The sequence below is a fragment of the Diadema setosum genome, chromosome 13, assembly GCF_964275005.1.
Source record: "Diadema setosum chromosome 13, eeDiaSeto1, whole genome shotgun sequence".
Classification (NCBI taxonomy): Eukaryota; Metazoa; Echinodermata; class Echinoidea; order Diadematoida; family Diadematidae; genus Diadema; species Diadema setosum.
The window spans coordinates 2,315,009-2,331,198 of NC_092697.1; the positions used below are offsets into that span (position 1 = coordinate 2,315,009).

At 38.7% G+C, this 16,190-nt stretch overlaps 1 protein-coding gene across 1 annotated transcript in view; it reads left to right on the forward strand.

Moving 5' to 3' along the window:
• Positions 1-1,297, forward strand: part of LOC140237061 (uncharacterized) — a 29,215-nt gene extending 27,918 nt beyond the window's left edge. The window contains exon 13 of the mRNA XM_072317002.1: positions 136-1,297. Within this exon, the coding sequence (XP_072173103.1) occupies positions 136-1,297 (1,162 nt within the window). The remainder of the gene's footprint in view (positions 1-135) is intronic.
• The last annotated feature ends 14,893 nt before the right edge of the window (positions 1,298-16,190 follow it).

Here is a 16,190-nt window from a genome sequence, read left to right on the forward strand (position 1 = left end):
GGAGTACGGTGTTCAACCAAATCAATTATTTACATGATGTGTGTGTGTGTGTGTGTGTGTGTGTGTGTGTGTGTGTTTCTATAGATTCTACCTATTCTATGATTGTCATCGTTTTCGTCTATTTGGATTCCACAGCTACGTAAACGATTTCCGTCTCTGCTGTCGGGTTGTGAATCTAGAGAACTGCATCGACTACGCACAGACCCGCTTCTCAACCTGCACAGGGGGTCTCCTCCAATACCAGGTCTTGAGCATCTTCATGTGGATCCTAGGCTTCAGCGCCCTGCTCGGTAACGCCTTCGTTTTGGTGATGCGTCTGCGTGAAAAGGGCGGCCGCAGCGAGAAGGCGCTGATCCAAGCCATAATGATCATGAATCTGGCTGCCGCCGACTTCCTCACCGGCGTCTACATGATCTTCTTGGCGTCCGCTGATGCGGCGTACGGGAGTAATTACTTCGTGCATGCCCACATTTGGCGTAAAGGTCCGCTGTGCAAGGTCGTCGGAGTTATCGCAGTGTTGTCGAGCGAGGCCTCAGTGCTGATGATCACCCTTATCAGCCTAGATCGACTCCAGGGCGTGGTCTTTCCTTTTTCCAGATTTCATCTCACTAAGAAGTCGGTGAAGATCTTTGCGGCTGTTATTTGGATTGTGTCGGTGATAATGAGCCTCATCCCTCCCATTGTCACTCACGTCCTGACTGACGGGGACAGCTTTTACATCTACTCTGACGTTTGCCTCGGACTTCCCCTGATTCGTAGCACAGAAGTAGAATTCACCTTTCAAAATTTTGACAGTACTGCCTATGAGAACAATCAGCCGGTTGTGTCAAGTGCGGCAGTGGGAAACTACATGTACTACAGTATCATTGTCTTCATTGGAGTCAATCTTCTTAGTTTCCTGATAATCATGTTCATTTACGTCACAATATTCGTGTACGCCCGGAGGTCTGCGCGGAAGGCTCAGCGCACGCCCGAGCGAGACCAGGAACTTCGTCTCGCCGCACGCATGGCGCTGATTATCGGCACGGATTTCTGTTGTTGGATGCCCATCATAATAATGGGGATTCTGGCGCAGTCGGGCGCGTTCGTGATACCGACAGAGCTGTATGCATGGTGCGTGGTGTTCATCCTCCCCATCAACTCGGCAGTCAATCCGCACCTTTACACGCTTGGAGATCTGTACACTCGCAGACGTGAAGAGCGAGAGAGTCGAAAATCCTCGTCATTAAACTCTGGTTTTGAACATTTTCCAAAAGAGAAAAAGCCACCACAAGCTTCTAAGGAATCAACCTTTTAATACATTCTTTAAAGTGATAGAGGCTAAATGGTGACACTGTCACTTACACCACTGTCACTTTTTGCCAGAAAAGTTCGTCTGAAATGTAGTTGAAACACACAAAAAATATGAGAATAGAGTGGGTGACGTGGACCCATGCGACATAAAAATGTTGCATGGATTCCAGTTTATCAATGCATAGGCCCAACCTGTACGTGTGCTTATATTAGTACATCCTATGTCCTAGTGATCAGCGTTAACTGGATACAAACTCTCTATTCCATTCTTGTTAGACACTTTCATCTTTCATTGTATATACGAATATATATTCATGGGCAGCAAATTCATCTATGTAAAACACTTGTGACACGACTAAAACAGTAGATGGAAGGGGGTTGTCCCGTTCAGAGACCATTAGCTGTTAGTCTTGATATAGAACGACGATCTTTTATCAAGATTCTCTGGAATAGAAAAAAAAAATGAAGCAGAAATTAAAATCTTTCAACAAGATCATTTTCTGCACGAAAGGTCTTGAATTAGATATCCTTATCCTTATCATTCATTGGTAATGATATCATTATGATTATCACAATTCAAGGAAACTAAAACTGAGTGTGTACATTCTGTAGTAATTTCATTGGTAATACATGTACCCCTGACGCCCTCTACGAACTGCCGAGACAGAGAAAAGAGGACATGTATTTAGTGCCTATGAGGATAGTGTTGACATACTAGTGATTAGTTTAATAATAGAAATTCTATTTTATGTCACTGATAACAGGGTACTACCTGTAGTCTAGCATGGAAGACAAGAATGCTGAAATCCTCTATGACGCTGTATACGTTACAGATCATAAAAACATGAATCACAAGGTAACACCCACATAGAGAAATCACTAAGGTATAGTTAACGTCATAGAGCACCAATGCAACTGTTTTCAACTGCAGCGAATCCAGGCAATTACCCCCGGCTAAAATACTGGTTAATGGTAAGGTTAGAGTAAAGATTAGGGTTAGGGTAAGGATTAGGGTTCGATTAGGTTCAGGATTAGGATTAGGATTAGGGCCACATGGAAGGTCCGGGGTAATTGCTCTAGACCCCAACTGCAGACTGCTGGTGGGTGCAAACTTTGATAAATAAACGCTGGAGTCTCAGGCAGTTACAATGATCTATGCAAATATACGACACTATATACATATCAGCAAATAATGCCATCTTCACCTTGTACCATTTATTGTCAATAATTGTTTGCTCTCTCTCTCTCTCTCTCTCTCTCTCTCTCTTAATACTCGCCGCAAATACGATTCACGACCGTACGACTGACAGACTTTGAATCCGAAATAAATCACAATAGCTTCACAATACAAACGCGTATTTTTTTCAGATCCAAGGTCGTGAGTTGTAGAGTGTGCGGCCGGCTTTATTCTCACTATTTCTCTCTGTCTGTATGTGTGCGTATGTTGGGGTGCGTCTGGTGTGTGTGTGTGTGTGTGTGTGTGTGTGTGTGTGAAAGTTTTCTTATGCAAAGTTTGTGTTGTAATTTTGCTGTACCATTTTTATTCATTTGTTTTAATGAAAAATGAAATGAGTGTTTCTATTCCTTAACCCAGTTAATTGTTTATTTCCAAGTGCAACTTCGTCGCACCGGTGGGCGCATTTTGTAAAAGAAGTCCAGTTGGCCAAGGGTCTGGAAACCAGACTACTGTAAACAGGGTCATCCCACAAGCCCGACACCCACAAGTCATACGGCCCACGAGTTCGACATTGAAAAAAAAAGTCCATGAGTCATACAGCCCATGAGCTCGACACTACGCTGGGCAAATAATAATAAGATCCCTGAGCTTGACACTGGGCAAACAAGGTCCATAAGCCCGACACAATAGGCAAAGAAGGCACACGAGACCAACACTTAATACGTACATTAAGTCCCGTGATGTAATGTCTGTCTCGTGGGCCTTTTTTGTCTCGTGCAAAACTCATTGGCCTTGTTTTCCTGGTGTCGGACTCATGGGCCTGTTGATATTTGCCTATAGTGTGGAGATGGTGGACTATAATAGTCGTGGATCGTATGGACTATCATTTTACACAGTGTCAAGCTCGTCTGCTGGACTCGTAGGCTGTATGACTTGTGGATGTCAGACTCGTGGCATGTGCTCCAGTATACACCAACTAAACCAATAAAGACTGTAGCAGTATGTTCATGACAAGGTCTATACTCAGTTGGTTATTGGGATGAATAAAGTCAGTAGTGATGATATGATGTTCATAGAATCAATTTCTTGTACTGTGCATTATTTTCTTTTTATTTGAGATTGTGTAGAGGTAATAGCGTGCCCACGGTTTGGAAGTCCGAACTAACCTGCATCATGGAAGAAAAAGGTCATGCAACGATACTGGTCTTCGAATCTTCGGGGTCATCCCAAGAGACCGACGCCCAGGAGTCGTACGGTCCACCGACATTTAAAAAAAAAAAGGTCCATGAGTCATACAGCCAATGAGTTATACAGCTCAAGATTCTGACACTAGGCAAAAAAAAAAAAAAAAAAAAAAAAAAAAAAAAAAAAAGCCGATGAGTCCAACACTTGGCAAATTACAAGACCGATATCACGTCATGGGGCTTTTAATGAGACGGTCTCTTGGGCCTCTTGCTTCTATGTCGAAATTGTGGGCTTTGTTAGTGTTGGAATAGTTGGCTTTATTTGCCTAGTGCCGGCCCCCTGGACCTTATTGACTATAGTGTCAAGCTATTGGGCTATATAACTCATGGGTATCGAACTCGTGAGGTGCACCTGTTTCACCGATACCCTTCGTGCATTTTGTGCTTGAAGGGTACACCATGGTAGTAAACTTGTTTTAAAGCATTCAAAGCATGAACGGATGAAAGCGATATCATTAATTCAAGATGTTAAAATCATCAATTTAAGATGTTAACTCTATGTGAAAAAGGAAATCCTGTCCAAATATAAGTTAGTCTGATAAGAAAGAGTGAAATATTACGAGTTCAACGGTATAAATTCGATCGAAATCGGATGAAAAATAAGGAAGTTATGACAATTTTTGGAAGTTTCGCTATTTGGGGGGAAACAATTCTTGAACAATCAATATGAATATGCAAATGGGAATGTGAGCATGTCATTCCCTCACAACTTACCATATTATTACTTTGTACACAACATTTTGAAATGTCCAGTTTTTCATTCAAACATAATACATAATGAATTATTATGCCCGAGGCTCAAATCCTCGTACGTCTAACTGATCATCAGGAATAACGTCATGTTTCAGACTTCACTGCCAGAAATATTGATTTTTTTGGGTCATTTTTTCTTGTACATTATGATCAATGGAAAATTGTGAGGGTATGACATGGTTAGCTTACTCATTTACATAGTCATATCCACTGAACGAGAACTGTTTTGCAGAAATGAGCAAGACTTCAAAATGTCATAACTTCCTTATTTTTCATCCGTTTTCAGTGATTTTTTTTTTTTTTACCGTTGAACTCGTAAGATTTTACTCTTTTTTATCAGACTAACTTTTATTTGGACTGGATTTCCTCTATGGCAGTTTCAGGTCAAATTGTTTTGCAGGCAGCATTTTTCTCTTTTTCTGTTGATAGATCGTAATTTAGAGAAGAGTTGAGTGTGTAAAGGAAGCTTCTTCACCACGTTTAGCACAAAAATGCGTAAATGACAATTAAATTGACTAACTTAAATGACTATAGTTAAGGAAATGCTTCTTTAAACCATGTCATCAGAGTCTCTGTCTCTCTTTATCTCTATCTACCTATCTATCTATCTATCTATCTATCTACCTATCTATCTTTCTATCTATCTATCTTCATTCTATATCTATCAATCTATCTATCTATCAATCTATCTATCTATCTATCTATCTATCTATCTTTCTTTCTTTCTATCAATCTATCTATCTAGCTATCTATTTCTCTAACCACATACTGGAAGGTACTGTGGAGGTTGTAAATTGTAAAACCCTCAATAAAGAAGTGATATAGTACAAATCGAAAATGTTTCCGCATGAAAAGTTAATGCTAATTGATTTGCTGTTGTTTGGTGAGTGTATCCCACTGCATGAAGAGGAAAGCTATTGATCCCGTGCGTGTATGAAAGGAGCGCATTATCATGTTTATTCGAGTCTACCAAGTGCATACGTCCTTAGACAAGATGTCTTTCAAATACGCGATATTATGCCTCCCTCTACCCCGGTGTATGTACCTGGCGATCGGATGCTGGGGCATGCAGTAATGGTAGGTCCCTCTGACAGAACAATGCTGAAGAGGCACCCCTTGGTAAAGAAGATCATCCTTCTATTTTCATCATAAAATACAACGGTGATGTAGTTTCAGCCAATATCACTTTTCGGTGAAGCATGACGGGAAAACTTTAAATCTTAGTACTTCCTTCTTTTTTTCGGAACTCCTTTACAATCTATTCCTCTGATTTCACTCTCTTTCCTGAAAATCAATTGGATTATGTAACTTGAAGCCATGGAGTTATGCTGAGATATTCCAGTTCAGCACGTACACACTTGAAAAGCTACTTCGCTTTAAAGGGCCTAAGCAATTGCCAATGGTTCTGACATAATTGATGCATAATACCTGATCATCACTGATATCACCTGATATGCACTTGTCCACATAAGTGACATGAAGTGCATACCGGATGAAGTCAGCAGATTTGCATTACATAGACCCTTTCAGAGGGACTCGACTGGTGTTTAGGCCTTTACAGCGTGCATTCGCTCCTTACAAGTTGTTTCCACATTTTTTCATAACAATGGGTATATTGAAGGCGACTGCAGCGAATTGTCTACATTTCCATTCAACAATTGAAAGCTGAATTTAAGACGAGAATGTGAATGAAAGAAGTAATGAAAGAAGTAGAATTTATTGGTGAAAATGCTGGCCCAAAAATTAATTGGTCAAAATCTCAGTTTATGAGACTGAATTTAGATATTCAAACAATTGGAGAATCAAATCTCACAGAAGACCCTATAAAATGTCTCGGTAAAAATTGAAAACCTTAATTGGGAAGGTAAAATAGGGAAAATAAAAAATACACTAGATTTATGGAGAATGAGAAATTTGACATTGTACGGAAAGGTAACCATTATCAAACAGTTAGTTACATCTCAGTTAGTATATACAGCTAATACAGCAGTATACCTGTGCCCTTAAGAATAATTAGGTCAGTAAATAGATTACTGTATTCTATTTTTTTTTTTTTTTGTGGAATTCTAAACGGGAAAAGGTAAAACGCACCGTATGCTGCAACCCAGAAACAGGAGGAGGACTTAAAAAATGGTCGATTTGTTTTTAAAATGTTTATCTCTTCATTTATCATGGATTAAGAAGTATTTTTCTGGGGAACAAATGTCATGGAAGAATTTGTTTCAATATTGGACCCAGAAAATTGGCGGAATGTCTTTGTGTTGGAAATTTAATTGCAAGAAAAATGATATATACGTTTTCCCATTCATTTTCAAACTTTTTTCATTCAATTTCACAAATTTTTACTTGAATTTCGTCGCGGAATGTCGGGAGTCGGCTAATCTTACTTTCAAGTTCGTCTTTCGTCGTTCATTTTCAAGTAAAGTCCATTCAATTTAGTCATTTGGCATACATTTTCGTCATTTACAGATCAAATTCGTCAGTCTCACTCGCAGCACTCAAAACAGCAGGATCGAATTTGTCTTTTGTCAATCATTTTCGTTAAATTTTCATTCATATTCGTCTCATATGTCTACCCGGTGTGATTTTCCAGTCATTCATGTATTGTTTTTTATTTTTCTGTAACCGTTCACATTTTGCATTCAGGAGTTAACATACACACATGTGCCCCCCCCCCCACACACACACAGAACCACAGATACAGACACACACACAAGCAATCCGAGTACACACTGATACAAACATACGTATACCGTTTCGCAAACGAAAACACTGACAAACGATTTCTAGGCAGACATGATTTAAGACAAAATTTAAGTGTAGAATTGTCGCCTGTTTAATGTCAAAAATGGACAACATAATTATGTTTGCTGCTCTCCAGGGTACAAAAATTTAAACTCAGCTTCATGCATTATGATGCGAGAACCTGAACATTACGAGTAAAAGTTCAAAATGTGACCTGACATACTGTCCTGGTTATGACTTTTGACTGTTGTTTATGTTTCAATCATTTTCGTTGGCAGTCTTGTTTTTTGTGTATTGTTAAAGCAAATGCTTAGGGAATAATGTGTAACGATACAGTTTACGAGAGAAACCAAAAATATGTCGGCTTAAAGTTGGTTCACCATCAAAAAAAAAAGAATCGACAACATCTGACTAATTTGAATGAAAAATTCATGAAATTGTGTGAACAAAGACGAATTTGATCTTCACATTCTGCGATCCGTCAGCGGGAGGGACGAATTTGAATGACAATTCACGATTCTGAATGCTATGTCTTCGAAAATGTTTGACGAAAAACGAATAGCAATGACAATTGACGAAATTGAAGTTAGGATTTGCGTTCCACCTGCTTCTCGGGACGAAATTGAACAATAAATCTTTGAAATTGAATGACAAAAGTGCGAAAATAGATGGGAAAACCTATATCAAGGATATGCAGAAGGAGAAAAATACCTGCGTTTTACTTTGACCTTTTCTGTGCATGGTCTGAGTTAAAGTACATAGACATGTTTAATGTTAATGATGTAAAGAAAGAAGTTGTTTGGAATAACAGTCATATTAGATATGAAAATTAAATGTTATGTTTCCAGAGTTGGATAAAGGAAAATGTTATCCCAGTGAAACAGATTATAGAAGATGTGGAAAGCCGTTACATCCATAAATGAAACCTTCCGAGACAGGCAGCTGCTCGCCTCATTTGAATTGTCTAAGTTAAAAAAAAAAACATTCCCCAGGTTTTGGTTGGAAAGATTACGTAATAACATACAGACTCCTGTACTGCTGCACACAGAAGAATTTGATGCTATTGAGTTGTCAACAGGTGATAAAATCAGTGTACAGAAAACGTCAGCTGAACATTATCATAAGAAAAAACAAGAACCTTTATGTTTATACTTCTGGCAAGGTTATTTGATTTTACCCTGTGATTTTGATTGGAAAAATGTATTGCAACATAAGTTTCATCAGATTAATGATAACAGAATAAAAATAATTTAATTTCAAGCTTTTTCATCTAATACTGCCCAGTACAGACAATTTGTTTAAATGGGAAACTTTGATTGATAATTTGTATACTATATGTAATTGTAAAGAAACCACTTGTCATTTTTTGCTGAAATGCAAAAAAAAAAAAAAAAAATATCAAAATGTATTGGAAAGTGGTTTCGGTTTTAATGCGAAATATCTTTGACCTTCTGTTGTAATAGATATCAATGAAAAAGTCATTATTCTCGGATATGATATAGGTAACAAAAAGATGAAATTAGTAAACCTTTTTTTAAATTACGTCCAATTCATTGTCTACAGGAATTATGTCAGAGAACGCAATGAAAGAAACAAATGTTTGTTCAATGTACACCATTTAGTATAAGATTTGAAAGCGGAATTAAGATTTTATATCAGTTTTAAGTGCAGCCAAACAAGATTCGATGATATTGGATTAAGAAGAATACGTAATCATTTTGGTTGGTATCATTGATGTACCCTTTAATCATTTTCCCCTGTCATAATGATTATGTTGAACGCCTTTTGGATACTGGCAGATAAAGTGATTGTAAATATGCGAAGTTATGTGGAAAAATAAAGTACATGTACCTCGGATGAGGAAAATAGAAAAAAAACTTTTGTTTTAACAGAAATTAAAGAGAGAGAGATTGGGGGGGGGGGGGGGGGGACTCCCAAGAGGTGGCGCGCGCCCTGTACGCCTCCTCTGGATCCGCCCCCTGGTGATGGTGAATATTTCGCGTTCCGTCCGTAGACCCTGATCATCATCTTATATACATTGTACATTGAGTTTCCTCCTATCTTCCCTGTGAAATAAGAACTGCTCAGCTTAACATTGATTACATTGATTTAAATCTAGAAAAATCGTCTTCTTGATAACAGTTCAAAACGAGAATACTCAAGCGCAGATGTAGTGTCATAACAATTGATTAAATTAGTGTATTTTGCATCAGTGCTTGTGAGATAATTCTATTCATATAATCGCTGTTTTATGTTAACATTTACATGTTTTAAATGAAACTGGAATGATTGAATGAAACCGTTCCATTTACTTAATTCATATATTTCACTGTTGGTACTATTCTTATAATTCGCTCTAGGTTCTTATCATTATAGGTAGGCCATTATTCGATATTCCACATTATTACCTATACGAGGTAATTTTGCGAGGCAATTCCAGTTGTTATTTTGTAGGGTTAAAGGTCAGCAGTTGTTATTTTGCAGGGTTACATAGAGGTCAGCAGTCAATATTCGTTTCGCCACGTCGCTGCGTGTCGGTTACACACACCGTACCGTACACAAAACAATATGAGCAAACAGTGCAATCCTCCGGTTTGGGGAGGAAAAGGGGACGGAGCCCAGACTAGGTGCGCCCCCTCTAGATCCACCACTGCCGAGAATGAACTTGCATGTTTCCATATGTTATCAATATCATTATTCGGCAGGGAAAACATACTTGTACATTGTGTATGGCACATATTCTTTTGGACACATAAGTGATGGTCAGGTATTACGCATCAATACATGTCAGCATGCATTTGTAATTGCATAGGCCCTTTAAAGCGCATTAGCTTTGCAGGTGTGTGCGTGCTGAACTGGATTATCTCAGCACAGCTCTTTGACATGGCTTCAAGTTGCATGATCTAATTGATTTTCAGTCAAGAGAGTGAAATCGGAGGAATAGAGTGTATAGGAGTTCCGAAAAGGAAGGAAGTAAGAAGATTTAAAGTTGTAACATCATGCGTATCTGAAAAGTGTTATTAGCTGAAATTACCACATTGTTGGCAGAGCATATATGATGAAAATAGAAGGATGATCCCCTTTACCTCGGGATACCTCTTCAGCATTATTCTGTGAGAGGGAGCTACCATTGCTGCATGCCCCAACGTCCAATCGCTAGGTATACACCAGGCAGATGCCAAGGTCGAGGGAAACGTAATATCGTGCGTGGGTAAAAAGATCTTGTCCAAGGACGTACGCACTTGGCATGTGGGACTCGAACTCGGAACCTCCGTTTCAAACTTGGTCTAGAATCTTATCCACTAAACCATACACTGTAAAAACATCGGTGTTAGATTTAACACCATGGGTGTTAAATCTAACACCGATCAAACTTCAATAGAGGACCACACCCACAGGTGTAGAAAATGCACTGTGATGGTGTTGAAAAGTGTTCACCTGACCCTTCGTGGTGTTAATTTGACACTGTACCGGGTGTTATTTTGACACTGTACTAGTGTTAATTCAAAAATGATACCACATGGTGTTCATTTGGTATTTGTTGGTGTTAATATCAATGGTTTAACACCCGTCCAGCTTCAATAAGAGACCACACCAGCTGGTATTACTGTGGTGTAAATTTATTTTCACATTTTTTCAAAAATCTAGTATTCTAATGTAAAATTCAACAAGAAGTGCAGTTACTAAGAAACTCTTCAAAAAACAGTTTTATATTTGGAAATGACACCCGGAGGTGTTAATTTAACACCATAAATGAGCACCGAAAATTTAACACCAGCTCGGTGTTCACTATTTAACACCGGACTTTTTTGCAGTGTATAGTGCTCAGGCAACTGACTGCTGGTACACATTTTTGTCTCTATAAAAAAAGAATAAATACAAAATATAGAATTTACAATAGCTTAGATTCGGTATAATTGAAAAGAAAGCGACTTTATGCCCCCTCTGCATCAATGTGAGAAGTAGTAGCTCATTTAAATTTATTGGTAAATATTAGAAAATGGGATTCCAACAGGATTAGTTACATGTCCATACCTAAGTTTCCATGCAGCATAATTATATAATATTGACTGGCCTCGAGGGAGATACCAGAAAATATTGCCCAAACTGAAAGAATATTGCCCGAGTCGAAGACGAGGGCAATATACTTTCAGTGCGGGTAATATTTATCTGGTATCTCCCTCAAGGCCAGTCAATATCATAATTATTACCTATCACCTAGGTAATTTAAGAAAATATGTGAATACGGCTATACACTATGATATAGATCAAGCCACATTTGACTACCTGTAGATGATCAACATGTCGAATAATTGAAAAATTGTTCATCAATGTATATCATTCAACTACATATGTACTTGTAACAGGCGAACTTCAAACATCTCAACGCTTTTACACTTTATTTCTACTTCTGTTTAAATTTGGAGAGTTGTAAAACTGATGGTCACTCTGCAATTATTGAGCACAAATTGCTTGACGCGTAGTGCTGCTGTAAGTGGTCGACCTTGTATGAGTTGATTTATCAGCGTTCTTCTGCGGTGCGTGTAACCGACACCCAGCGACGTCCTGGAATGTTTTCTTTTCGTGGTCGATCGGAATGTTCACATTTAAAGCAGGGAGGTAGGGAGAGAGATCCCACTCTTTCTCTTCCCACCTCCCTGTGTAAAGTGAATGGCGAAAACCGGAAGATTGCACTGTTTGCACACATTGTTTTGTGTACGGTAAGGTGTGTGTAACCGACACGCAGCGACGTGGCGAAAACCGGCAGAGGCGAACGAATATTGCCTGCTGACCTTTAACCCTGCAAAATAACAACTGCTGACCTTTAACCCTGCAAAATATCAACTGCAATTGCCTCGCAAAACTACCTCGTATAGGTAATAATTATATAATATTGACTGGCCTCGAGGGAGATACCAGAAAATATTGCCCAAACTGAAAGAATATTGCCCGAGTCGAAGACGAGGGCAATATTCTTTCAGTCAATATCATAATTATTACCTATCCTCTAGGTAAATTAAGAAAATATGTGAATACGGCTATACACTGTGATATAGATCAAGCCACATTTGACTACCTGTAGATCATCAACATGTCGAATAATTGAAAAATTGTTCATCAATGTATATCATTCAACTCCAACTTCAAAGATACATATGTAGTTGTAACAGGCGAACTTCAAACATATGAACGCTTTTACACTTTATTTTTACTGCTGTTTAAATTTGGAGAGTTGTAAAACTGATGGTCACTCTGCAATTATTGAGCACAAATGGACTAATCATTGTTTGACGCGTAGTGCTGCTGTAAGTGGTCGACCTTGTATGAGTTGATTTATCAGCGTTCTTCTGCGGTGCGTGTAACCGACACCCAGCGACGTCCTGGAATGTTTTCTTTTCGTGGTCGATCGGAGGGAGGTGTAGTCTAGCTTCTGGACTCTTTTTACTCGTAGGGGTGATTCAGTGTACGCGACAAGCCATATGAGGGCGTGACACCCGAGGATTGCGATACGCCGAGAACTGCGCAGTCTCCCTATTATCGCAATCAGAAAATTTGCGCCCTCTCTTGGTTTATCGCACCAAGGAAAAGGGGACGGAGCCCAGACTAAGGGAGGTGGGGAGAGAGATCGCACTCTTTCTCTTTCCACCTCCCTGTGTAAAGTGAATGGCGAAAATCGGAAGATTGCACTGCTGGCACACATTGTTTTGTGTACGGTACGGTGTGTGTAACCGACACGCAGCAACGTCGCGAACCCGGCAGAGGCGAACGAATATTGCTTGCTGACCTTTTAACCCTGCAAAATATCAACTCCTGACCTTTTAACCCTGCAAAATATCAACCGGAATTGCCTCGCAAAACTCACTCGGATAGGTAATAATATGGGTTATTGGAGTTAGACTTTGAAGTTAATCGTGATTATGGCAATTGATCATCATTATTTTGTCCAATTATTATCACCTCCTGGTTGACATCTCTGCATTGTATCATATCTCTTCTTTTTTCCTGAGCTACAAAAAGAAATCTAAACGCTGTTTTTTGACATTGATTGTTCTATCTTATGAACAACAATTTCTACACAGAACAGAAAAGTCGACAAACAATGTTGGATCAACAAATCTCTCATCCTTTTTCTGTTACTATAAGATCCTACCCATGATACGTAAAGTTTGGTCTTCATTTTCCCCTTTTCGTCTGTTTTTTTTTAAATCATTTGGTTTCTCTCCCCTTCTCCGTTCCTTTTCTGTTGTGCTTATTTCATATTTGACGCCAAAGAAAGTTCGCCTGCATGTGGATATCATGATCGAATCCTGCTGAATTACGAGTCTGATGATATTCTACCTATAGCGACACATTCAATGTACTTTGACCTTGATCTAGACGTAGTCTCTTGGACATTTAGGCGAATAATTACTGAAAAACGCAAATTCATCGCCGTTAAAGGACCTGTTTACCTTTTGGAGCAGTGATTTAATAAATGTTCAAGATACCACAAGATATAAGTGTGGGTCAGTTGTCTCACAAAACATCCTACCGTATAAGTTTTTTTTTTTTTTTCAATAAATCCTAAGATATACGGAGATATCACTATTTTTCTCATTAAACCACAACTGTAGACGGTTTAGTCTGGAAACATTTTTAAATATAACTATTGTTCACATTTTGTATATTTAACAAGACATTATATCGATTAAAACTGGTTCAAATTTTTACATTGGTTATTTCTATCCCTAAATCACATCTTAGAATTATTTTAAAGCAATGATGTTGGGGTTTTGTTTCATCTTCAAATGGCAAATTATGCCTTTAAAAATTACCTACGCAAAAGCCTAGACCCTCTTCCTATAAGCATGTTCTCATCAACTTACTTACCCAGCATTTGAAGTTTATAGAAACTCAAATTTGCCGTTGATATAGACAAATTTGGGAAGAGGTTTATGTCTTCCACTTTTTTTTTGTCAGCAGAACAGTGTAAACAACCCACGGAAGTGCAAACACACTCTGCTAGTTTACACGAAATCTATACAGACTCCGCCATAGTTTGTGGGTGTATGTTTTCATGTTAATATGAAGAGGAAAACTTAGGTTGAAGCAGCAGTAACAACAACAACAACAACAACAACAACAACAACAACAACAGCACAAAACAAAGACGTGAAAGTTGATCCATACAGACATGGTAAAAACACGTGGGAAAATGCCTTAAGGATTAACTTCCGCGTTCGACATTAATGATTAAGTCAACGTCCATGTATTTTGTAAGGCTTCAAACGCTTAGGCAGCTATGAAACGGCATTATAACAAATATATCGCAATGATCTCTTTTCTATATAGGCAGGTTTATAAATGTCTTTGCCTGCTGCACTCGGTATGGAACCAATGTTTGTCTCAACTAAGGCAGGTACCAAGTATGTAAAGTGAGACGTACCATAGGGAACCGTAGGGCCTACCACTACACAGTTAACAGTGGCTGAAATAATAACTGTTCTGGCACGCTTCGCTCATGTTTTGTAATAGCTCATTGAACATTGATGAAAAGAGGGGGAGATTAGAATGTTTTGTATAGAATTCAATTACCACATTTCATTTACTGAATCCAACTTGTAGTATTAAGATTTTTTTTTGTCCCTCAAGGTGCTCTAATCATGTTTTGTTTTGTTCTTTTACTCAGTACCTTACCTGTAACTGAGAGCGAATTCGCGTTTGCCCACTATCTGTGATGAGTTATTTAGGTGTCAATTGCCCCCCCCCCAAAAAAAAAAATGCTCTGAAAATAGTATGCTTATGACAAACTGCTTTCGGAGCTATCATAGATACACTCCCTTCTGTATTCCTTTATTGTCTGTTTTGACAAGAAATGAAAAGCACTCATGAGGTAAAACAGTTGACATTGATTGTCAATTTTCAAGAGCAGGAGGCAGGGAGCTAAGTTTTGTATTTTAGATAGGTTTGATCAATGCTTCCACGGAACAATATTTGTCGCATACAGCTATGTTCTTATTCAAACTGAAATTGAGATAATCTAACTAACGATGTCTTTTAATTTGTATATCAATGTAATGCAATTTTTGGACCATGAGAATTGTGGTCTCATATTAAAGTGTACACTGTTGAAAAGCATTCGCAACATCTATGTATGTCTACATCGATATATTGTGTAGGTCCGTCGAAAGGAATGAATTGGATGAATAAAAAAAGTGAAAAGTATTACTCTGGTTAAAGTTAAGATCTGCAGAGTGAAAGTAAATTCAACTGCGATTTATTCCAGTAGACTTGAGAATCATTTTACTTGATGTCAGTCTTTATGTTTTCTATCTAACTCGACAGACCTTTCAGCTATAAGATATAACTTCGCATTTGATTTGAAAAAGGAAATCATCAGGTAAATCAATGTCATTGGAAATACAAAGTTTTCTTCTCTGACATATTGTCGTACGAAGTCATGGCATACTCGACAGGCCTGAGAGACAGCACACATTGTTTGGCGACTCATTTCGGGGGGTGCGCAATCGCGCGGAAAAAAAGAGGAACTTCGTTTAGAGAAATAGGCTGGTGTTTGATTTCTCTTCTTATGCTCACATACACACACACATACTACACACACACGCACAAACAGACAGACCTTAACAAAGCATGTCGCAGCTAGAAAGGCAGGGGTTCGCTACTAAAGAAAACGTTAATCGTGAAAATGTTCACCGATCGGGACACGCATCGCAAAATGCAGTGGATGTTCAGGTCTACTCCTTCAGCAATTACGCATCCGGGAATTTCGAGCTCTTTCCAATTTGGCCGCGTTGTTATTGTGAGCGCCGAGACAAATCGTCAGAATTTCTGCCTTGACTGGAAGACACAATTTGGCCACCTTCATTTCTTAATTCCATCGATTAGCGACCAGAGGTTTGCAGAGTGTCTCGGGCGTCGTGCATGTTACAATTAGGCGGCTATGGATTGATGTAACAACTCTTCCGATTAATGTATTT